This window comes from Chrysemys picta, chromosome 10 (genome assembly GCF_011386835.1).
Source record: "Chrysemys picta bellii isolate R12L10 chromosome 10, ASM1138683v2, whole genome shotgun sequence".
Classification (NCBI taxonomy): domain Eukaryota; kingdom Metazoa; phylum Chordata; order Testudines; family Emydidae; genus Chrysemys; species Chrysemys picta.
Window position 1 is genome coordinate 47,643,371 of NC_088800.1, and position 24,030 is coordinate 47,667,400.

The 24,030-nt window shown below is 46.2% G+C and overlaps 1 protein-coding gene across 5 annotated transcripts; it reads left to right on the forward strand.

Moving 5' to 3' along the window:
* The first annotated feature begins 334 nt into the window (after nucleotides 1-334).
* Nucleotides 335-16,416, forward strand: ISLR2 (immunoglobulin superfamily containing leucine rich repeat 2). 5 transcript variants are annotated; one of them, XM_065559704.1, is made up of 3 exons: nucleotides 335-592; nucleotides 11,128-11,220; nucleotides 13,128-16,416. In XM_065559704.1, the coding sequence occupies exons 2-3, from the start codon at nucleotides 11,183-11,185 to the stop codon at nucleotides 15,169-15,171; spliced, it is 2,082 nt and encodes a 693-aa protein (XP_065415776.1). In that variant the 5' UTR covers nucleotides 335-592; nucleotides 11,128-11,182; the 3' UTR covers nucleotides 15,172-16,416. The 5 variants fall into 5 exon arrangements, with proteins under 5 accessions (XP_065415776.1, XP_005290557.1, XP_065415775.1 ...); XM_005290500.5 differs by lacking the exon at nucleotides 335-592 and adding an exon at nucleotides 9,721-9,833; XM_065559703.1 differs by lacking the exon at nucleotides 335-592 and adding an exon at nucleotides 10,399-10,491.
* Nucleotides 16,417-24,030: the final 7,614 nt, after the last annotated feature.

The following is a 24,030-nucleotide window of genomic DNA, read 5'->3' on the forward strand; positions in this document are numbered from 1 at the left end:
GCCAGAAGGGTATCGGAATTGAGGGCCCTCTCTTCGGAACCGCCCTATACAGTGTTCCATAAAGATAAGGTGCAACTGAGGCCGCACCCCAAATTCCTCCCAAAGGTGGTATCACAGTTTCACATGGGGCAGGACATTTGCCTACCGGTGTTTTTCCCTAAACCCCATACGGACCCTCACCAACGCAGCCTACACACTCTGGATGTCCGAAGGGCGTTGGCATTTTACCTGGAACGGACCAGGTCGTTCCGCAGAACACCCCAGCTGTTCATTGCGATTGCGGAACGTATGAAAGGCTTGCCTATCTCGACACAGCGCTTGTCGGCATAGATTGTGCTTTGTATACGTACCTGTTATGAGCTCGCCAATGTTCCGGCCCCGGAGATCCGGGCCCACTCGACTAGAGCCCAAGCGTCCTCTACGGCCTTCTTGGCACAGGTCCCTATCCAGGAGATCTGCAAGGCAGCCACCTGGTCGTCCATACATACGTTCACAGCCCACTACGCAATCCATCATCAGACCAGAGAGGACGCGATGGTCGGTCGGGCTGTGCTACAGTCAGTTGTACCTTGACTCCTACCCACCTCCAATGGTAAGCTTGGGAATCACCTAATGTGTAATGGACGTGAACAATCACTCGAAGAAGAAAGAATGGTTACTTACCTTCTGTAACTGTTGTTCTTCGAGATGTGTTGTTCACGTCCATTACACTTCCCACCCTCCTTCCCCTCTGTCGGAGTCTCCGGCAAGAAGGAACCGGAGGGGTCGGGTCGGCAGGGATATATATACCCTGGAGCGGGGCGCCGCTCTGGCGGGAAGGAGGGGGCCCTGCCGGCCCGACGGGAGCCGCTAAGGGAAAAAGTTTCCGACGTCCGTGCACGCGGCGCGCGTACACCCTAATGTGTAATGGACGTGAGCAACACATCTCGAAGAACAACAGTTACAGAAGGTAAGTAACCGTTCTTTCTTGGTGTTTCCAGGAAGCTCAGTAACTTGTCCTGTGCCAATCCAACCCACACGAACCAGATGCTGAGGTAATGTTCACAACCTGATCTGTTTTCTGTGCAGTTGCACCACCCAGAGTCTCTTTCCAGGCCCAGCTTTCTTTTCCATATGTAGGCAAAACACCAAAACAGTTCCTCAGCCCAGCCTGGCCTCCAGCTCCCAGCCCCATTCAGTCCTTCCTGCTTCAGGGCCTGCTGCAGGATTCTTCTGTCCGCTCTTAGGTGAGCACCACCTCCCAGTGTTCTCACCCCAGAGGCTCCCGTTCCCCAGCAGGTTCCCATTGCCTCCCCTCCAGGGAACTCACTCTACTCCTGCTCCCCCTTCCCTCCTGACAGCCAAGCTGGGTTCGCTGACTGTGAGCATGTGAAAAACAGCTGGGTGTCTGTGAAAATGGTTGTGAATCCTGATGGCCCTGAACTTCCACTCTAATGAATTGTTGTTTGAAAAACAGTGCTGGAAAAAGGGCAGTTCCTTACTTGGTATTTTACTAGTTTCAGTTATCTACTCAGGGAGTGCAAATGAGAGCATGTGGCTTAGGTGACAAATCATACAGCAGGAATGATCAGCAGTGACCAGTCAACATGAAACGGTGAACGATCCATGATCTGAAATGTTTTTGTCCAGACTTCAGTGACTATTAATGAATAGCAAAGATTCTGCTGGTTCTGGAGTAGAACTGGGCTCATTGGCATCAGTAGGGGCAGGGTTGGGCCCCATAGCTCCATCCGGGATAGGCTGCCCCCATTGGCATTAGGGAGGGGAAGGGGGCAGGCCTGGACTCCAGCAAGACTTGTGCAATGAGCAAGTTGGCCAGGTTGTGATCTCCTTGATACTAAGGCCACAGGACAGTGACTTCTTCACATGCTAACTCTGGTGTGGTTAGTGATTTGCTCTTGTCTGTAAGTAGCATGACTGGAATCTCTGCAATGCTGTTGACTGGAATTCCCCTTGGAACACTAAACTCCTGATCCACTTGTTAGCGATCAAACCCACCTGGGACCCTCTTTCCCAATTCAGTCTTTGTTCCTCCGATGTTTCCAGGTGTTGTCTTGGAGGGGAGTGAGTCCTAGTCATGATGTCACTCCCCCCTTATATAGTTTTTCTATAAGGTAGGAACCCCTTTGTTCCCATTCCAGTTTGTGGAAAAGTACAGGTACCAAAATGGAGTTCAGTGTCATGTGATCTGGTCACAAGCCCTTGCATTCTCTCGATGAGTCATGGCAGCCATTGCCCATAGGCTGACTGAAGCATCCATAAGCTCTTCCGTGGTCTATTGTCTTTGTTGATGGGCCATTAGCACTATCTAGCTTCTTCATTGTTGTACCTGAAAGGCTAGTTGTGGGTGTTTCCAACTTCATAGAATCATAGAAGATTAGGGTTGGAAGAGACCTTAGGACGTCATCTAGTCCAACCCCCTGCTCAAAGCAGGACCAACCCCAACTAATCCCAGCCAGAGCTTTGTCAAGCCGGGCCTTAAAAACCTCTAAGGATGGAGATTCCACCACCTCCCTAGGTAACCCAGTGCTTCACCACCCTTCTAGTGAAATAGTGTTTCCTAATATCCAACCTAGATCTCCCCCACTGCAACTTGAGACCATTGCTCCTTGTTCTGTCATCTACCACCACTGAGAACAACCTAGCTCCATCCTCTTTGGAACCCCCCCCCTTTAGGTAGTTGAAGGTTGCTATCAAATCCCCCCTCACTCTTCTCTTCTGCAGACTAAATAAGCCCAGTTCCCTCAGCCTCTTTTCATAAGTCATGTGTCCCAGCCCCCTAATCATTTTCGTTGCCCTCTGCTGGACTCTCTCCAATTTGTCCACATCCTTTCTGTAGTAGGGGGCCCAAAACTGAATGCAATACTCCAGATGTGGCCTCACCAGTGCAGAATAGAGGGAAATAATCACTTCCCTCAATCTGCTGGCAACGCTTCTACTAATGCAGCCCAATATGCTGTTAGCCTTCTTGGCAACAAGGGCACAGTGTTGACTCATATCTAGCTTCTCGTCCACTGTAATCCCCAGGTCCTTTTCTGCAGAACTGCCGCTTAGCCAGTCGGTCCTCAGCCTGTAGCAGTGCATAGGATTCTTCCGTCCTAAGTGGAGGACTCTGAACTTACCCTTGTTGAACCTCACCAGATTTATTTTGGCCCAATCCTCCAATTTGTCTAGGTCACTCTGGACCCTATCTACCTCTCCCCCCAGCTTAGTGTCATCCACAAACTTGCTGAGGATGCAATCCATCCCATCATCCAGATCATGAATGAAGATGTTGAACAAAACCGGCCCCAGAACCGACCCCTGGGGCACTCCACTTGATACTGGCTGCCAACTAGACATCAAGCCGTTGATCACTACCCATTGAACCCAATGATCTAGCCAGCTTTCTATCCACCTTATAATCCGTTCATACAATCCATATTTCTTTAACTTGCTGGCAAGAGTACTGTGGGAGACCATATCAAAAGCTTTGCTAAAGTCAAGGTATGTCATGTCCACCGCTTTCCCCATACCCACAGTCAGTTATCTCATCATAGAAGGAAGTCAGGTTGGTCAGGCATGACTTGCCGTTGGTGAATCCATGTTGACTGTTCCTGATCACCTTCCTCTCCTCCAAGTGGGTGGCACAGCCTGTGGCTCATGATCTGTCAAGTGTTTCTACTCCTAAAGGCCCCAGCTGGAGACTCAGCAGACCCAGGTTGTAATCCTGCCACTCCTCACAGTTATGCTGATTTATACCCACTACAGCTCTGGCTCATTGACTCTAGCAGGGACACAGTGATTTACACCAGCTGGGGATCTAGCCTGCTTATTTCATTAGAGCTGCACCATTCACACCAGCTGGATATCTGGCCCACAGTCCATCTTCCCCTTGGTTTGCATCAAAATCAGTGTTTCTCAACCTATTTACCATTGTGGGCCACATCCACACAATATATGTACTACCTATATAGCCCTCAGGATGTCACATGGGCTGCAGCTGTGTGCTGGTTGGGCCGCAAGCAGCCCGCGGGCCCCACGTTGAGAACCACTGGTCTAACTGCATTTCTAAAGCTTTCACATGATGAGAACTCTAGGGTACTCGCCAAGATGGGGCAGTAGGTGACTACCAGAAGCAGGGCATGTTTCCAGCAGCCTCTTTAATTATCACATGTGGCACCTTTCCAGAGCTTTCCATCCCAGGAGCTCATAAAATGGCCCAAAGCAGGGCCTCATGATCCTCATTTTACAAATGGGGAAACTGAGGCACAGGGTAGCAATGTGGATTCCCAAGGTGAGCCCATGGCAGAATCATGAATAGCAGCTAGGTCTCCTGACTCCCAGGCTAATGTTCTGTTCACCACACCGTACCGCCAGCAAACATTCACCCTTTGACCTTCTGTATGGGTTGACAGCTTGTACAAACACATTTTCATACTTATAGTTTCATTGCATCCAGGATTTTCTTTCCCCTCCCATAAAATACCAGACTCAGCTGAAGATGTAGCTAGGAAAATATGGAAGCAATTGCACAGTCTATCCACCAGGAGGAGCTTTTGCCATAGGTCAGTATAGAACTGAAGTAAAGAAATAAAGAGTATCAGGGTTAGAGAAACAGGAAAAATCACCCTGATATCTGCACTTGGATAGTCCAAGAGGTCCTTTCCATGACCTGTTTCTAGCATCAGGATACCACTCTCCATGCACACAGTCACCGGAACATGTCTTGAAAAACACTGATGCAGTATTTCAGCACATTGTCTCCCATCACAAGATGGACTAAGAAGTCTTAGTAGGAGGTAGAAAAGGGGTCAATGAATTACTGTAACTTTCATCTGGGTCAGATCTCATCCTCTAGAAAGACCCATGCAAAATTGCTGAGGATCCAATCAGCAGGGCATGGTGTCACTTTTCCAAGTCCCGGCCCAATGTACTTGATAAAAAGATACACATAATAATATATATACTGCTAGCAATAGATGCCTGGGTCTAGTGCTGGCTTTCCACACAGGGGTGAATTTCATCCCAAAGCAATACAGGTGGGGTCTTGGTCAGGAGTTCCATAGAGGGGATCTGGTAACCTCATATGCCTGGGCAACTCTTGCACAAACAAAACTGCCTTGGACTCCTAGGCTGGGGTTTGCCTGAGCAAGGACTGCGGGATTGGGCCACAAAAGGAGAAGGCATCGATAATCAGAGTGGAATTCAGTTCTTCATTTGTGTGCTATGGGGTCGTGTTGGGATATATATATATATATATATTCCAACATTACCCCCTCTTGATACATGATTATGCCATTAATTATTGTATCAGTTTATAATTTTGCAGGCAATTCAATTTTATATATCACTTGCTCCAAAACTTCTTGTCGCTTTCTTATTCAGCAGTATAAATATAGCATAATAAAGGTTAACAAAATCATTAATGCAAATATCACAATAGGATGTAGCATTAAATGTAGAAGAGCTGTGACACTGGGAAACCATCCTTTAAAACATCATACCAATGAGAAATTACCAATTCTTCTTCTTTCCCCAATTTTAATATTTGACCATTGTGGATCAAAATGTTTATTTTCCCCAGCTGAGCAGACTTAAATACATCTTTTGCATATTGTCTGATTTTTTCACTTTCATCAATCAGTTTTTTCCCATTTTTCCCAATGTATCCCCAAATCAAAGGACCAGTCCACATCTTTTGGTTCCCAAACAATTTCCTTTTTTAAAAATAGAGGACCTCGATAAATAATTCCACTAATAATGACCTCTGTTACATTTCATTTCCATGACTCAGTTGGGCCTTTTTCTGTCATACTTCCCCAAAATACATGTTTTTCAGTGGTTACCACACAAATACACCCATTGCCTAAATCAAAGACTCTTGTGCCATTAGATGCTAAATATTACCTGGTACATTGTCTGCTTGAATGGTTCAAATGACATCCCTCTAGGGACCAAGTTAGTTGTAGGCACACCTATTTGTTTCTTCCCCCCTCTTCACAATATTTTGTTAATTCTACTAATTTATAATCCCCTTCTTCTTGAATCAAGTGTGTCTCACTTATTTCTATTTGCCATAACTCTCCATTCATAATTTTTGGCAACACCCAGGCCATTGCTGCTTTTCTTTGCTTCCCTGTGTTGTACAACAGCATTCTGCCTTTCCATTCTGCCCTCAGAGTGGCTTGATCCCAATCTTGTAATTCACTGATTCCATATATGAGGATCTTTGAACCATTAAGAAGGCCATTGTCCATTACGTAACAGATTAACCATTCGCTGTATGTATTGTATCCCATAGGTTTGTATCTGTACACATCGTATTGCTAATCAAGTTTTATTGTCAATTTCAGACATACCAGACAGATTTACATTTAGAGACGTTTTCAAGGCTTGGGCTTGTTTCAACTGGAGTTCCATACTACTTATTCCTTGTTCCGATAATGCACCAAAATTTTGTGTCACATGTCTGTATAGCCCTCAAAATCTTACCCAAAGCTGATATTTTCCCTTGTAACGTCTCAATATCAAATGAGTTTAAAACTCCAGCTCCAATACTACCTACAATATATTCACCTATACCTCTCTGTTGTATAGTCCTGTCTCCCCATTGTTGTTGCCACGCTTGTAATAGAGGCAAAGCATATGGCATACACTCTGGTTGTTGTGCACTTATGTTTACTTGCACTCCTTCCAACCAAATTGTTAGATCCACAATAGTTGGGGCTTCGATTACTTCTTCCCTCCTATAGGGGGGCTCGTCTGCCATGATTCTTTGTGCAATCTTGTTTACTGGTATCTGATTAATAAACAATAAAAACCCAACCATATCCACAAAAATATATTCTCCAAATATTCAAAAAACATAAAACCCAACAACATATTTCAACCCCTTTCTCTTGACTCCCTCACAGGTCTTCTCCATACCAAATATCATCAGAATCCAAATCCAAATCTCTCTCTTTTTGACACTCAGCCGCAACTTGCAGATACTGTATTTTCACTTGTTTTTTCAATGCTGCTATAGTTTTCTGGCACCAGCTGAGAGAAACACTTGTGATCTCCTCTTCCTTAGTCAAATCTCCAAATAACTGTTTCATTCCTATCACTTGATGGTCTAATTTATCTTTGTTTGCTTTAATCTTTTCCCAATCCATCATTCTTTTTTTTTCCAATTCCCTATTTTGTTTCCCCATTTGTTCTGAGTTTGCATTATATGTGCCTGCCTCAATTCCCTTTACAAATTTTCCTGGCAAGTTTTCAAATTATCTTGTAATGTTTGTAACTCTGCACAGACTTAATTCTGCACAGACTTCCCCCTTACATGCAATTTCCTTTTTTACAGCTTGCCACAACAGCCATACTACTGCCATTTGCTTTTTACTGGCATTAGGCTTGTACAGCTGTACATATTTCTCAAACATGTTTTCTAAGGTATCAAGTGTTACATCCAGTTCCCTCGCACCTTCCATCCAAGGGCATGTTCCAAATGCAATAATCTCCTTCTCTAGCAGACTTTGGGCTCTAATACAGTATGTTTGGGGTGTGAATGTGGCGTGAGTAAGGTTTGTTTTGTAATCAATAAAGATAATTTAGAGTATTATATACCAACACTGTCTGGTATCTGCTTACTCCCCATCCCATAGGGAGGCCTCTATTGAGGGTCTAACAGTGGGGCTGTATTAAATCCCAACTGCCCTACTGACCCACACATCCATGTGTTGGTCATCTTCTATCCCACCTCCCCCCATGCCTCATCCATCTAGGTACCTATTTGTATATAATATGGGTATTCTGGTGGTACCTAAGGGCCAGCCAAGAGTGGGAACTCATTGTGCTTGGTGCTGTACAAACACCCAGTAATAGATGTTCCCTGCCCCCAAAGAGCTTGCAGTCAAAATAGATAAGACCATGACAGGTAGGGGACATCTGGGGGGAGATACAAGAAGGAGAGAGGGGGCCAGGAAATGGAAGCTAGGTCTCCTCAGTGACAGGACAGTCTTATCTGCTAGGCCGTTCTTCCTCCCCACCGCCTTTTGTCCTCCTCCCCCAACCTACGGTGGACTGAGTCCAAGCTTCTGACGTGAGTGAAAAACCTACCAGTGGGCTTTTGATCCGCCCTTTGCCCCTTCCGGCCCCGAGACCAGCAGTTGGAAGGACAGGGCCATGTCTGTTCCAGGAGGTGCAGCGGTGTTTTACTGCAGACACTTGTGGAATTGCCGGAATGGGTTAGAGCCATGGGTTATGCTTCCTTAATGTCCTGTCTCTAGCATAATGAACGCCACTGCTTCTCCGTGTGAAATGGGGCCCTGCCGACTGGGCACAAACCATTGATGGGTGCACTACTTCTCAAGCAGATCACTCGTTAGCCGAAAACCGTCCCCAGCCTCCGTTACAAGGCTGTGATCGCAGAGAACCAGTCATCGTAACGCGGAATCTCCTCCCCTCCGTCCCACTTGGGTACCAGTCTAAGACAAAACAAAGGCAATCAGGTCTTCAAACTGCTGGGGATAATGAGGAGTCTCTCTCGGAGAGACAGCTCAACCACCAGCCCGTCAGGGTGAGAAAGAAGCCCTGAGTTCACCCCTCAATTGCTTGTGTTGTGGCGGGCGGGAGCTGTCTGCTGGTTCCTTCGGTGCAGTCTGCTTTAAACAGCAGCAATAGGAGAGACAGTTTATAAAAGCTTGTAACACAGCCCGGAGAGCTTCCTTTATTAAGCTGTTTTCAAAAATAAATAGCAGATCCCTTAATGCTGACAGAGCTCGGGGGGCTAGGAACTGTCTGTCTGGCACCGCGGAACAGCTGAGAGACGGAGGCATTTCGCTGTTTAGTGTTAAAGAAAAAGTGATGTCCTCAGCACCAGAGGAATTGAAAACAATCCTTGTCTAACTAGCTGCAAATCAGCCCTAGTTTTGCCTTTCTAATCCCAATCGACCTGTAGTTCTCCTACAAGAAAGTACTGCACTGTTAAGGAAGCAATGTCCGGGCTGGAGACACGTTAGCTCTAGACTCCATCATAAGCAGGTGTAGATTTCCCTGAGTTATTAGGGGAGGATGGGACTTTGGAGCCCAGAGGAAATTAAATAATTAGACTCGTCTTTTAGCTGCAAAGTAACTTTCTTCACCTGCTTTTCCAGTCTATTCCATCTTCTCTACCGCCTCACCCTAGATGAGATCCCAAAAGGCAGCTCCGATTATAGGCAGGGCAAACTGTTGAATCCATCATCTCCATCTCGCCCTAAAGTCCTCCAGAGTGGACTAAATAGTCTAAATAGGCAAGACAGAATTATTACCTTCATTGTACAGATGAGAAAACTGAGGCCGACATAAATTAAATGATTTGCCCAAGGTCACACAGGGAATCAGTGGCAGAGCCAAGAATTGAGCCCAGCTCTTCTGAGTCTTAATGCAGCACCTTCACTTAACCACAGGATCATGCACAACCCTCAGGGCAAGAGCTCACCTTCTTTCCAAAAGTTACAGGCTTGCTCAGGAGACAATAACGGATTTTGATTCACCAGACTTTTGAGATCGGCACGGAAAGGCAGCAGTGCGCTAGCACCAATTCTTGCTTTATGTTGCCAAAAATGATTTTACTGTTGTCGAGCTGACACCAGTGCCACCCTGGCCACTGCAGCTCTCTCTGCTCTGCTCTCCCCAAACTCCAGCCAATGACAGATGTCCCCGGCAGTGGCTTTATACGGTTCAATTTGCATGATCACGCCAGATACCGTTCACCTTTGTACAGGCTGATTTGTTTCTCCAGGAGCTGCATGCAAATAAACCTGAGGAGCTGGGACACTGTGCTGAGCATTTGAGCACAGCAGACCCTCCGAGTGGGATCAGAGCAGGTAGGCAAATTTGGATTTGCCTACACAGGGTGACACCAGTTTAACTAAAAAAGGTCTGATTTTAATCGATTTTATTAAACCAGTGCAAAAGACCAAGTGGAATGTTGGGTCTTATTTCAGTTTAAACTAGGCTCCTTTCGGTTTAGTTTACTGCAATTAGAAAGAGGTTTAAACTAAACCAAGATAACCAATTTAAGAGGGTCTACACAGGCATTTGTGCCAGATGAATTCAACTGGTGTAAGTAAATCCGCTTAACTAAAATAGTGCAAATGTCTGTGTAGATGAGTCAAAGAAAGAAAGATGAGTTTTAGAACAATTTCAGGGGACGCTGTTTGTTTAACAAAGCACTGTGCTCTGTGGGTGTTCGTATTTAATTGTAAAAGCTTCTTCCAAAGCAGAGGACCCTTTTCAGAGGTTCTTTTCAGATCCCCTTTCTCCCCCCCCCCCCCCCGCTTTTTTGGCATTCATTTAAATGCTGGCCATTAAAATATGTATGAGCATGACAGAGGGTATTGATTTTATTAGAGACACCCGGCAAAACTGGATAAACCCTTATTCATTCACAGAGGGTCCCGCCACACCCAAACGTGTGTGGGGTTGAATATGTAGACACACGTCGCACATATTCTGTATACAATGTGTGTATATTCCCTGCACGTGAGTAAGTGTGTGTGTGTGTATGTGCAAAATGTAGCAGTATGTGTGTGTGTGTGTGTGTGTAATGTTTATGTATATAGATGTACAAACGTAATGAATGTACCTGTATATGTTCATAAGTGAATGTATAAAATATTATAGTGGGTTTACGTGTGCACATCCATGTTTGATGGATGGATGTATTTGTACACACATCTAGTTAAGAATATATACCCACACGTGAAAGGAATCTACACCTATTACTATATAGTAACATTATATGGACGTACTGTACACCAGAATGTATATTTCTTCCTGCATGTGGGTTTTCCTCCATCAGGTCATTTCTCTCTTAACACAATAGATCTGAGAGTTTATAACTCTCTGATTACATATATACAATGGCGATTCAACTCATTTTAACTGATTTTGGGGTTAATTTTTCAAACATCCATTTGTGTACATGTTGAATGGTTAAAACTTAACAATAGTTTTAATGTTTCCCCTCTTGCCTCATTGAATTAAAAAAAAAACATGCTCAGCAGCGGTAGCATCATTTCCTTCTTGCTTTCAGATGCTGCAGATGCCTCCAGAATTACTTGGAGGAGGGGGATCAATTCTGCAAATAAAATCAATTATTTATTTTGTTTAATATAGTTCAAAACCTAACGGGCTCTGGGCGGAAAGGACTAGCAGAAGCAGGTCGAGAGAGATGGAGCTAAAAGACTTTATGCAAACACATGCGTGGAGGTGAGGTTGATTGCGATCGGTTCTCACTGAGGCTGCAACAAATCATCTGCATGTTTATTTTTCTTTTAAAAGAGTTTAAGCCATTCAAAACAGCAAACTCGTCCCAGATAATCTAGTCCAGCCCCCTCCTTTGTTTCTCCCCACACTGAAGTGCTTAGAAGCTATTTGCATTCAATTAGTGCACAACAAATAGATTCACTAAACATGGAATGTGGGGGAGAGGGCGGAGAGTTGAAAGATGGCACATGGACGGGGAAACATATTGACATGATAAATATTGCATTGGGTTTGGTGGGAGTCCCTGCAGCTTTAACACACTCAGAATATGCAGGAGGTGGGAGAGGCTAGGCGCGCTCCCTGGCGCATCGGGAGCGCGCACTGACTCTCCAACCCAGCAGCAATTTAAAAAAGGGAGGGGGCCAAAGGGGGATCAGTCATCAGGATAGTGGGACTCGCAGCCTGGGCAGCTCAAAGCTCCAAAAATGTGTGTTGCCTCTGCGATTGCAAAATTAAAGCCAGCCACCACCAGAAGCAACAGATCCACAGCTGCCCACCCATCTCTGGGGCTCCCTGTACTTCCCAACTAAATGCCTGGAGTTCAGTCTGGCTTCTGCAGCTGGGTGCTTTCCTGGAAGCTGCCCCCATAGATCTGCACTCTAGATCCCAAGCTGAGCAGGTAAGGCTGGGCAAACTTCACCTGCGCGTAGGACGTTAGCTGGAGGAGATCCCTTTCCTTTTTGGCTTTGGGAGCTGCCTGCAGTTATGCAGATTGTGGTAGCTTTTGTGTGCCACGCGTGGCATGGTTGTAAAGGCAGGGCAGGATGGACTAGAAGCGTGTATTTCAGAGAAGGGACCGCAGGTACAAACAGCTTGTGCTGGCGGAAAAAGAAAATGATCTCTTCTGATGCTATGGTAGATAGGATCCTTGTTCCCTTGCAATCAATGGGAGTTGTGCCATTGGTTCCAGTAGGGCCCGGGTTTAGCCCCAAATGTTAGATCTGTTTCTCCCAGGGGTGTTTGTCTTCGCATCTGAAGCAGGGAAGCAGCAGGGGTACATGGCAGAAATGCTAATGTTTCCCTAGCTTTCTGATCCGCAGCCTCTCCCAAATGGCACGGTTTGTCTTCAAATTAATACCAGGGAAACTACAGGTAATTAGGGTAAATCTGAGCGTGGTTTTACACATTTATAGATAAGGATCTTTCCTTATTCATGTCTTTGTGGGCAGCAAACGACAGATCTAGCTGCATGCTTTTTATTGTCAAAGTTTATAATTATTGCTTTATCAATTGTTCTGTTATCAGTCTAAGACAGCGCTTTTTGGAGAATTTATTTCTTCTCCTGAGAGCTTTCTCATGGTGTTCAGTGCCACGCAGCTTCAGGACCAATTCAACAGGAAAGTCTAAGAAGGGATGCCGGGCTTTTAAAGGGAAAGGTTAGACCGTGTATATTTTAACGCAATTTAAAAACTGCACGGTGCTGTCTGAGTTTCGGGTGTGCCGGAAACGTGGTTCGAAGATGTATTATATAGAGTCCTTGCAACTTCCAAACGGCATGCGATTCTATGAAAGAAAGGCAGACAGACAGAGAAATAGACAGGCAGAAAGAAAACGAATTGAAACAATGATTTGTTGGCTCTTAGCTCTGGTTTGGGTGTGTTACTACTTAGGCTGATGTTATTTTGCGCATCACACATGTCCGGGGGTCCGCGTGTGCAGCGCACTGTCCCCTGAGCAGGGAGTTCTTGCTACCTTGGGTTTTCCGTCGGGAGCAGAGCGCTGCTTCCTGTTCTACCTGGGCTAAGGGGAAAGCGGAGGGACCAGGCTGCTCCCAAGCCAGAGAGCGCAGCGGTGTCTCCGAGGCTAGGAGCTGGTGGGGTAATCGTGCCTGTCTCTGTCTCTGGCTGCAGGAGGAAGATGGACCCGTTGCTCTGGCTGTGGATCGCAGCTTTCCTGGGGGTGAGCCAGGGCTGCCCGGAGCCCTGCTCCTGTGTGGACAAATACGCCCATCAGTTCGCAGACTGCGCTTACAAAGATCTGCAGGCGGTCCCCGTGGGGCTGCCCTCCAACGTGACCACCCTCAGCCTGTCCGCCAACAAGATCACCTCCCTGCAGAAGAGCTCCTTCATGGAGGTCACCCAGGTCACCTCGCTGTGGCTAGCGCACAACGAGATCAGCGCCATCGAGCAGGGCACCTTCGCCATCCTGGTGCAGCTGAAGAACCTGGACATCAGCTACAACCAGATCATAGACTTCCCCTGGGGGGATCTGTACAACCTCAGCGCCCTGCAGCTACTCAAGATGAACAACAACCACATGGTGAAGCTGCCCTGTGAGGCCTTCCACACCCTGAAAGACCTGAGGTCCCTGCGCATCAACAACAACAAATTCACCACCATCGCCGAGGGCACTTTCGATTCTCTGACTTCCCTGTCTCACCTGCAGATCTACAACAATCCCTTCAACTGCACCTGCAGGCTTCTGTGGCTGAAGAGCTGGGCTGAGAACACCCTGATCTCCATCCCCGAGAGGGACTCCATCAGCTGTGCAGCCCCGGACAGCCTCCGAGGCGTCCCCCTGGGGAGGATCCCAGACCTGCAGTGCGAGCCTCCCTCTGTGCAGCTGACCTACCACCCCAACCTGGACAACACCGAGCTCTATGACGGCTTCACGCTCCTGCTGCACTGCAGCGTCAGGGGCAGCCCCCAGCCGGAGATCAGCTGGAAGGTGCAGACCGCCAGCCAAGACTTGGAGATAAAGGGGCCCGGCGTGGAGAGGATTGGGAACGAGCTACCCGCTGGCAGCTCCAAGCAGGGCACAGAACGCTTCCTGGTCTACGGGAACGGCACCCTGGTCATCCCCCACCTGAGCAAGCGCGAGGAAGGGACCTACACCTGTCTGGGCACCAACGAGCTGGGCAGCAACCAGACCTCGGTCAACGTGGCTGTGGCCGGGGCCCAGAAATACCCCGCCCGCCCCATGGAGGATCCCCTGGCCGGTAAAGCGCAGCCGGGCGAGAGGAAGCCGAGCCCTAAGGGCTCCAAGAACAGCGTCCTCAGCCCCGAGGAGAGGCCCAAACCCCTCAGCCCCACCCGGCACAGCTCCCATTCGCCGGGCCTGGAGCAGGTCCCCGCCAAGCGGCCCCTCTTCGAGAAGAATTGCGGTTCCAGCGCGGACACCCAGTACGTCTCCAACCATGCCTTCAACCAGAGCGGCCAGCTGAAGCAGCACACCTTCGACCTGGGCGTCATCGCGCTGGACGTGTCGGAGAAGGAGGCCAAGGTGCAGCTCACCCCCTTCTACGGCCAGCCGGAAAAAACCCACCTGCGGGCGCTCTACCTGTGCGCGGAGAGCGGCCAGGGCCACTCCATGGTGCAGTGGTCCAGGATCGAGGAAGGAGTGAACTCCTACTGGTTCCAGGGCTTGACCCCCGGCACCAACTACTCGGTCTGCCTGACCTACCTGGGGGAGGACTGCCAGGTACAAGTGGTCTTCACCACCAAGAAGGAGATCCCCTCCCTCATCATCATCGTGGTGGTCAGCATCTTCCTGCTGGCCCTGGCCACCGTCCCCCTGCTGGGGGCCACCTGCTGCCATCTGCTCGCCAAGTATCAGGGCAAAACCTACAAACTCATCATGAAGGCCCAGAACCCGGACCAGATGGAGAAGCACATAGCGGCCGACTTCGACCCGCGGGCCTCTTACCTAGAGTCGGAAAAGAACTACAACCCAAGTGAGGCGGGGGATGTTGAGGAGGAGCGGGAGGCGGAGGAGGAGAGGGAGCTGGAGCGAGACGAGAGCCTGGTGGCCGAGTCCATCGCTGAGTCCCAATCCAAAACCAACCCGGAGGAGTTTGAGGTGGGGTCCGAATACAGCGACAGGCTGCCCCTGGGGGCCGAGGCTGTGAACATCTCCCAAGAGATCAATGGGAACTACAGGCAGCCAGCTCGCTGATCCGACCCCTGGCCACCCCCTCAGCCACCGCCCCAACCTGTATATCATATAATACAGTAAGATACAAACTCGAGGTGGGATCTGAGCCATTCACTGGCTGATCAGCTACATCCTTCCAAAGACACTTCTGCCAACAGCCCAGCGTGGGGGAAACCCAACAGAATTAAGATCCCAACCCGTTTTTCTGGTCTCACTAAGTACTTCAGGGTGGGGTCGATTTTTTAAACAAAATAAGTGGAATGAATTGGCCTTTAAAAAAAGTTTTTAACACACTATTTGAAATACAAAGCTTTAAAACAAAACAAAACCATCTGCTCCCAACATATTAATCCTAAACGGAGGCTGTGGTCTTTTTTATAAACTATGTTGGTTTGTTACAATTAAAATACAATGGATTAACTATTTCCCCCTCCTTCACATAAGAAAATCCGAAAATATCCTGAGCTAATATCATCAAGGCCAGTTGTCAATTTCAAGCGTGAGTGTTGTCAATTTCAGCAAGTTTCTGTGCTGGACAGCTCCCATCCCCGTCCCACGTCAATGCAAACAGCTGTGCCCTTCCCACGCTGGGATGCATAAATCCGTGTATGGGGAGGATGGGTGAGTGGGTAACTGAAACCCACACCGGTCCTGACCATCCGATCAAAGATACACAAGGTGATCTAGCGGGTCATCTGTACCTACACAGTATTAATGGAGCCGTGCTGTAGAATTTGAGATGTGTGTGTGACTTGGTCCTCTCTTAACTTGTGGGTGCTTCTCATTTCTTTAGAGGTAGGGAAGGGAGTGTGGAAATAACACCACCTCTGATCTTTGTTGTCCCTTTTCCCCAGACCTTCTGGGAGGCATGTGACTCACTGAGATTTCCTAGATGTTTATTGAGTAGAGTAGCGTGCTTATAGAGAAATGTATGTACCCTTGATGTGAGTTTGTGATGTTTAAAGGGGAACGGGAAATGATAGGTAACTTTTGTCGTGGAATTGAGAAAAATCTGAAATGTATATGCAGCGCACTGTCCCCTGAGCAGGGAGCCGGTGCATCTGTGAGTTTTTTATTTTTTGACTCTGTATTAAAAAAGCACCAAAAATCAAAATGAAATCAGCACAACTGTCCCCAAGGCGGAGAAAGATTGTTTGTTAATTGATTGTTAGATAGTTTCAAAAGCAACCTTAAAAAGAAACGGAACCATAACCTTTTCTAAGCGCTTCTGTATGTGCAGAGTCAATAAAACAGATTTAAAATGGACTCTTTGCCCATTATTTATGGGGGGATATGGGTAAATTAATGGAAAATCAAATCCATATTTCAGCTTAAATTAAAAAGCTATAGTATAATTATTTCCCCTATTCTGCTTTGTCTTAAACTGGAATTTTATTTTTCAGATGCAGTTATTTTTAAAATTGTGGTTGTGATCATTCTAATTTCTCCGGAGGGATTTTTTTTCCCTCGTGGTTTTGTTTGTTTTTGTACCATTTTCTTTCTCGTTAAAGAATTTGGGATCGTCGTTATAGGTGGCAGTTTCAGGGGATTCTTGAATTAGTTACTCAGGTTTCTGAATTACAAAGCGACAGCCTGCTTTGTTTCATAGGTATCTTTTGTCTGTGTTTACCTTTACAAGCACAGGGACATTTGAAAAGTTGATTTGATCGCCAATAACATATTTTGCTTTATTTCACGAAGTAATTAAAAAAAAAAAAACGAGACACAAAAAACTGGGAAGGAAATAACCCTAACCCAGATCCCAACAATAAATTCGTCTACGATGCAGGGAAAGCATTGAGAAAGTTGTCACATGGATGGAGCAAGAATAAAACTAGACTGGCCACCACCAGCTTCGCGTATGTTCAAATAAGGTAGGTGCCTGCGGGAGGAGAGAGACTGACTGACTCCACCACACAGGCCAGGGTAATATTTAACTATGGCCCCTTTACTGATGATGTACAGCCCCCAAACTATCCGTATGAACATTCTATGTACTGCGTGTCTAGAGGTACATGCTTCGTGTGTGTCTGAAGATGTGTGTGCAAATACACACATACACGTTGTTTATGTAGGCATATGTGTATACTGTGTGGTATACACCCCAATTATTTATAAACATGCATCTACTTTATGAAATAAGGTGAATGCCCGTACTTTCGCCGTATGGATATATACACAGGCAGATTATTTATATATGTGTTTTGCTCGTGTAGATAATATATATACTCCGTGTGTGTGCAGATATAGACACACATTTATCTACACCCTTACACATCAGCTTTGTGAATAAAAGTAAATGTGTATACGTTGTGTGTGGATATGTACACAGATTATATACGTGTTTTGTTCGTGTAGATACATGTATGTACTCTGTGTGTGCAGATATAGATACACACACACAGTGAATAAAGGTAAATGTACTTTGTGTGCGTGAACACACAGATATTATTTATACACACATTTTGCGTATGTAAATAAAAGTATGTACTCTGGGTAAGCGTGCGCAGATATGCACACAATTACTTTGTAAATAAAGATAAATGTTTATATTTGCATGGGTTTGTAGACCTACACACCCACATTATGTGTACCCCATTTTGTGTATGTAGGCCAACGTACATACTTTGAGTGCAGCTATGATTATTTAGACACGCACATTAGCAATATATAGTATATAGACGCATAGGTCCGCTGTAACATACTTTGCAGACATGCATATACTGGTTGTGTCTATATACACATGTACAGCCTCTGTATGTAAGATTCTATGTAAGCTCAAGGAACAGTGCAATCATGTGTGTGGTGTGGGGTGGGGGTGGGGATGGGGAGAGTTGGTCCATCTGTTTTATTTGAGCACCGATGTAAAGATTTCAGCTTCCTGTGCCCCTGGCTCGCTGATCTTCAGGAAGTAGCGGGCTTACTCCCTGACTCCTAAAACAGCCACCGCGCCCCCACACAGAGCTAGACCTTCCCCGCCCTTCCTGGGAGAGGACTGGAGCTTTCCCCTGATGTTTCCGCTGAGGCAGACACACCCTCCCAGTGCGTGCCCCCCGCAGGGTGTATTCCTGAACGCCAGGCTCTGTCCCAAGCCACGAGTCACTAATCCCTTGGTTCTGTTGGACATCCCGGAATCCCACCATTTAGAAGCGCTACTGACCCCAGGGGCGATCAAAAGGAGCCCTCTGCCCATGTCGATTGCACCAGCAGGCGCGTAGGAAAGCCGCACAACCAGTAAGAACGAAGGGCAGCAACTAGTTTCCGTGTAAAACGATGCGATTTCAGAGCTAGCAACGCCTAACATCCCCACCGAGGTGATTGCAATCACCTTCCCCACCCGAATGGTTTTATCCAACAATTACACTAAGATCGGGGGGGGGGGGTGTTAATTGCCTTTATCATCTAGAGCTAGCCAGTGTATGCTTTTGCACATAGGTATATATATCAAAGATTGTGTACTTACATATATATTAACGCCTCTGTGTGTGTTAATGGGTAGGCATGTACACACACACACACTTGCATTCATAGACTGATAGGATCCACAGATTTTTAAAGCAAGAAAGGATCATTATGGTCATGTAGTCTGACCTCCTGTATACCACAGACCCCAGAATTTCAAAAAAGCAGAGGGGGAGAGAGAAATATCACACACACAATCTGTGAATCCTGTGAATCTAGGAATGCATGTGTGTTTATGTGTATATATATTTATACACACAAACACAGAGGACAGAGAGACTATTCTATATTCATATGTTAGAATAATGTCCATATTTCGTATAACTAAGCAAGTCCAAAATCCATGAATAAAGCATGTTAACAAACCATTTTCAGGAACTTGTATTTGCCACCCATCAGGCACAGGTACAATTTTTTTTTTTTAAATTTCAGCCTTTGTCAACATTGAGTTTTTCTAGACTGCTATATTGAAAGAAAGCAAACCTGGACTATAAAAATAAAAGACATAGTCAAGACAAAAGAATGGATGGATTAAATCTCTTTAAAATGGAGAATAATATGGTCCAGACTCTGATCTTCAGAATGACTCTACTGTAAATTCATTAAAATCACTGGCGTTAATCCTGCTTTACACCAGTGTAACAGAGCAGAAATTAGCCCCAAATGTTTTCTCTGCTTTCAGCTATTAGGATGTTGCCACTTCAAGAGATATTAGGGATTCAGAATTCCCTGTATAGATCAATCCCCTTTTGTGAATACATTTTAATTGAGTTTCATGCCTTAAAACATACAAAAAATAAGGAAGTACAATCATTTCTGCATCCAATTAATTATGGAGTAATAGATTTGTCCCCTAACGTTTCTACAGGGAATTTAGTTATGATGAGAAAAACATTGGTGCTGGATTACGCTGGGACTTTTCCCTTTTGGAGGGTATTAATTAGCATTTGGAGAGGCAAAAAATAGGGAGAGGTCAGAAAGGCTGTGACAGAAGATGGAGTTTTAGATCATACAAAATCATTATTGCAATCATCAAATTGCATAGGTAATTTAGCCACACTTTATATTGTCGCTGTTTATAAATAGTTTATAAAGTGTTAATAAATTATTAATAGATGTTTTAATAAATAGTCAATGGTTATAAATTGTTATAAAGGCCTGCACACTGCTTATATCCACCTATAGCACCTTTGACTGATGTGTTCATAACCTTCTGCAACATATATACTCCTGTCTGTGACATGCGTATGACATCTCTGAATCAGTGATAAACTCATCAATAGAAATTTAATATAAAGTGTGATTGAGGATTTTTTAAAAAATCATGATGCAGTCTCTACAATGATGACATGACCCCTGGCTCCACAAAGGAAAGGTTTAACTCTGAGCTCATGAATGGCTCCACACAAGTCGGGGCCCTTCCTGTGCTTAGATTTAAACACAGGCTAAAGCATTTTGCTAACCCGAGGCCTTGGCTAGAAGCTGAATGGATGCAGGAAACAGGCACTTAGCTGTCCTATTTGCAAAAAGGTAATTCACCTGCTGCTGAAGAATGCCAAAAATTAATGCCAAGGACAACAGGGGGCTGTTTTCCAAATGTGGTCTGGAATCTGACCTGCAGTGGAGAGGAGAAGGCAAGAAAAAGAGGAAGGAAATCTCCTGAAAGGAACTTAGTAAGGAATCTGCTGTGGGGGAAGAATGCTAGAAGATATGGTTACAGGTTGGGGGCCAGATCCTCAGCTAGAACAAATGACAGTAGCTCCACTGACTTCACAGCTGAGCTACATCAGGGGGAGGATCTTCCCCACTGCAGAACAATTGGAAGAGATTGTTTCCATGCTGGATAACATGTGAACTGAGGTGGCTAGTTGGAGCCATCTGCTGCATTGGGGGTGTAACTCTCCTCTTGGTTCCCCACTGAGTTCAGTGGAGTTATTCCCAAATTGTACCAGGTGTAAGTGACAGCAGAATCAGACTCTAAATGACATCCTAATTTGGGCTGATGACATCCATTTATTAGACTAATATTTCAGCTGCACCATCCAATTCCTTAATTTCTTCATGAGCATGGGCAGCTTACAACTGGAGGGTCTGATCCAAAACCCATTGAAATCAATTGGCATCTTTCCATTGGCTCCAGTGGGCTTTGGATCAGGCCCAGATCCCCAGCATATGTAAATCAGCATAGCTCTATTGACTTCAATGGAGCACAGCCAATTTACAGCAACTGAGGGTCTGTCTCTGAGACAGTCCCATAGAGAGATGAGCTCACATCGTCCTACTGGCTAAAGGATACCAACAAAAAATTCCAGTGTTATTTTGAGCCTTCCAGGGCCTGATTCTGCTTGGATTTACACTGGTGTAACTACACTGACTCCATGGACTCAGTCCTGATTTACACCAGCATGGAAGAAGGATCAGTCCCACAAGCATTCAGCAATGGAGCCAAGTCATTGGGAAAGTATAATCATTTGTATGCACCCACATGCTGTGGTATGTTTAGTCTGCTGCATTGCAATTGTTTGTCCTGAGCTGCGCTGATGTGATCAATATCAGCATTAGCAGCCATAAAATGGCTTGTTGAGTTTCATTGATGAGAGGAAACAATAGTCCACTGCACTTTTGCCGGTAGTTTATCTTCCTCTCACAATACCAAGGGCAGACAGGTAGACAGGGCTGGCTCCAGGGTTTTTGCCGCCCCAAGCGGCACCAAAAAAAAAAAAAAAAGCCGCGATCGCGATCTGCAGCACCAATTCGGCGGGAGGTCCTTCGCTCTGAGCGGGAGTGAGGGACCGTCCGCCGAATTGCCACCGAATAGCTGGACGTGCCGCCCCTCTCTGGAGTGGCTACCCCAAGCACCTGCTTGGCAAGCTGGTGCCTGGAGCCGGCCCTGCAGGTACAGTATGTAAGAGGGCAGGGAATCCTTCTCCCAGGTCCCCACAGTGTTGACCAAGAGAATTATAAACATGCTTTTCCAGCCAAGATGCACTAAGAGAGATTTGTGGGTCTCTCATGCAATTGAAGGAATGTAACTTGCCAGGCCTGATCCTCCACTGCCTTGAGTCTTTTGTGGGCATTTCCCCGTGTGCAAAGTGGGCAGAGCTGGTCCCCATGCCCTCCCTGTGACTTACAAAAGCAGCTGAGAAATCCCTTGCACATGGCATTAAGCTGGTATATCCAGCTCTAGAGCAGTCACTCCTGCCCCTCTCCTCCCCCGGGTAGGGAGCCTGCTGGAAGAGAGGCCTCCAGGTCTTGTTGTTTGAGTCACTGCAAATTCAAGTGGCCTTGAGACTGAACGCATGCACACTGGATTAGTAACCAAGACGTAACCCCTTCCTAAGGTTTGCCTTCATAAACCTTAACCCAAGCTTTCTGATGAGCTTGGCTTGTTCCCAAAGTTTCCTACCCTGCTCACCCTAGCCCTAATTCCCAGAGGAAGAAACAAACTCTTTTCTGTCAGTTATTACAAGTAATGAGCCCCACCTGGTCTGGCTTCCAGCACAAAGCCCCCCTAAGGCAGTAAAATATCCTTGCATTTCCCTGCAAGGTCTTACATGGAAATGACTAGAACATTGCAATGCCAAACAAATTCAATATTGTGAAAATGTTTGCCATCCCCTGCCCCCATCCCTACCAGTCCTAGTGCTTTAGCCTGACATCCTATCACAGAACTACAGCTAATAATAATGATATAAAATTATTCTACTTAACTGCCAGGGGGCAAATTTGTCACATACATATGGGAGAAAGAAGAAGGACAAAATGCAGGGTCAGCTATAGGTAGTCAAGAAGTTCCTTCAAGAGGAAATGTAGCCAAACTCCAAACCTGGAGACAATGGACCTTTCTGTGCCTGCGTCCTGTAGATAGCTAACCACTTAGTTTGCAAAATAAGCAAGGAGGAGGGGGCAAATAGATGAACAATAAAGGGTCACAAGAGGGGCAGATACATGTAGTTTGCTAATTATGTATGGTAATGATGGCAAATTTTGGCCAATCATAGAGCGATAGATTATCATAAGCAAATGCATATAATGCTTTGATGTAAGTGTTTTCTTTGTTCTTGGTGACTTATGAGCTCGAACCCAAATGCAACTGAAATAAACGGATCGCCCCTCCCGGTGCTCCTTGCTTGATTAGCTGTGTCTGTCTCTCCTTATTCCTCAGCTGGAACGGACAGAAATTTCTATGACAATAAGAAAGGGTGAAATTCACCCCGGAGTAATCCTATCAATTGTAATGTACTTTTTAGCCCTGTAGCATAGTAGATGAACTTTTATTCAGAGCATGCAACTTCTCCAGAATCTTGTACCAATGAGGAAGGGCATATATTATATTCCCATGAGATTGGGAGGCATGGGGCTTCTAAGCACCCTGGAGCATAGACTATCCCACACATCAGAGGGACCAACCAGCTCTAATTCTTTCCCTGTCTTTTCATAAAAATAACCTTGCGGTTTTTATATTAATGAAGAGCATGTTCAGTGCTACCCCTGGACACTTGGTCAAAGAGCTCTCAGAAATAGTTCTCACTCAGAGTCCTGGAATCTTTACAGTCAAAGCCTGAATACACAGAGAGAACAAAACCTACACAATCAATGTTTTTTCGGTCTTGAATAGTGTTTTTTAGTATAGAAACTTTAACATCATTCATTGATTCAACTCCAGAACAAGCCTATGTGCGGTAGGTATTATTACCACTGTTTCACAAGTGGGGAAACTGGGGCACCAAGTGATTACAGACTTGACCTGGTGAGTTGGCTTCAGAGCGTAGAATTATACCTTGCATTTATATAGTACCATCTATGCAAGGATCTGAAAGTGGCACACAACTATTAATTGAAGCCCTGATTCAACTGTCAATCCTGTTCAGCAAAGCACCTACACATGTGCTTAACTTTAAGCACATGGTTAGGTCCCATTGATTATGGGATTTAAACATGTACTTAAGTGTTTTGCTGAAGTGTGTGTGGGGGGGTCTATGTCCAGAACCCAGAGGTGAAAGTAAGCCGGTAGGGAGGACTGGTAAGAAAAGGTGCAGTAGAGTACAGGCAAGAAAATGGAGCATTCTCTCCCTCTCTGACTCCTCCTCCTGGTTCCAGCAATATTGAGGGTCTGGAGGCCCGGCTCCACGAATGTTCAGGGCCGGGTCTCCCCCCTGGCCCCACCTGCTGCCCCCCCACACCTCCCCTGAGTGTGTCCCAGCCCCCCTTTGCTGCCCCCCGTGCACCTCCCTGGGTCTGGTCTCTCCCCTGAAGCTCCATGCTGCCTGCCTGCATTAACTGCCGCCGCAAGGTCCTAGTGCCCCCCTCCACTACTGCCAGGGCAGGCTGCCCTTCCCCCTCAGACCCTTTCATTTTCCGGTGGGACCCTCCACCAGTACAGCCACCACCCCCCGCCTGCAGTCACTGCTCTTGCCC

What these genes read in the sequence shown, in the direction of transcription:
- ISLR2 (XM_065559704.1), top strand. Translation starts at nt 11,183, where the DNA reads ATGGAGCTAAAAGACTTTATGCAAACACATGCGTGGAG. An exon ending in ATGCAAACACATGCGTGGAG is followed by an intron (nt 11,221 to 13,127) that starts GTGAGGTTGATT and finishes CTCTGGCTGCAG; the next exon opens with GAGGAAGATGGACCCGTTGC.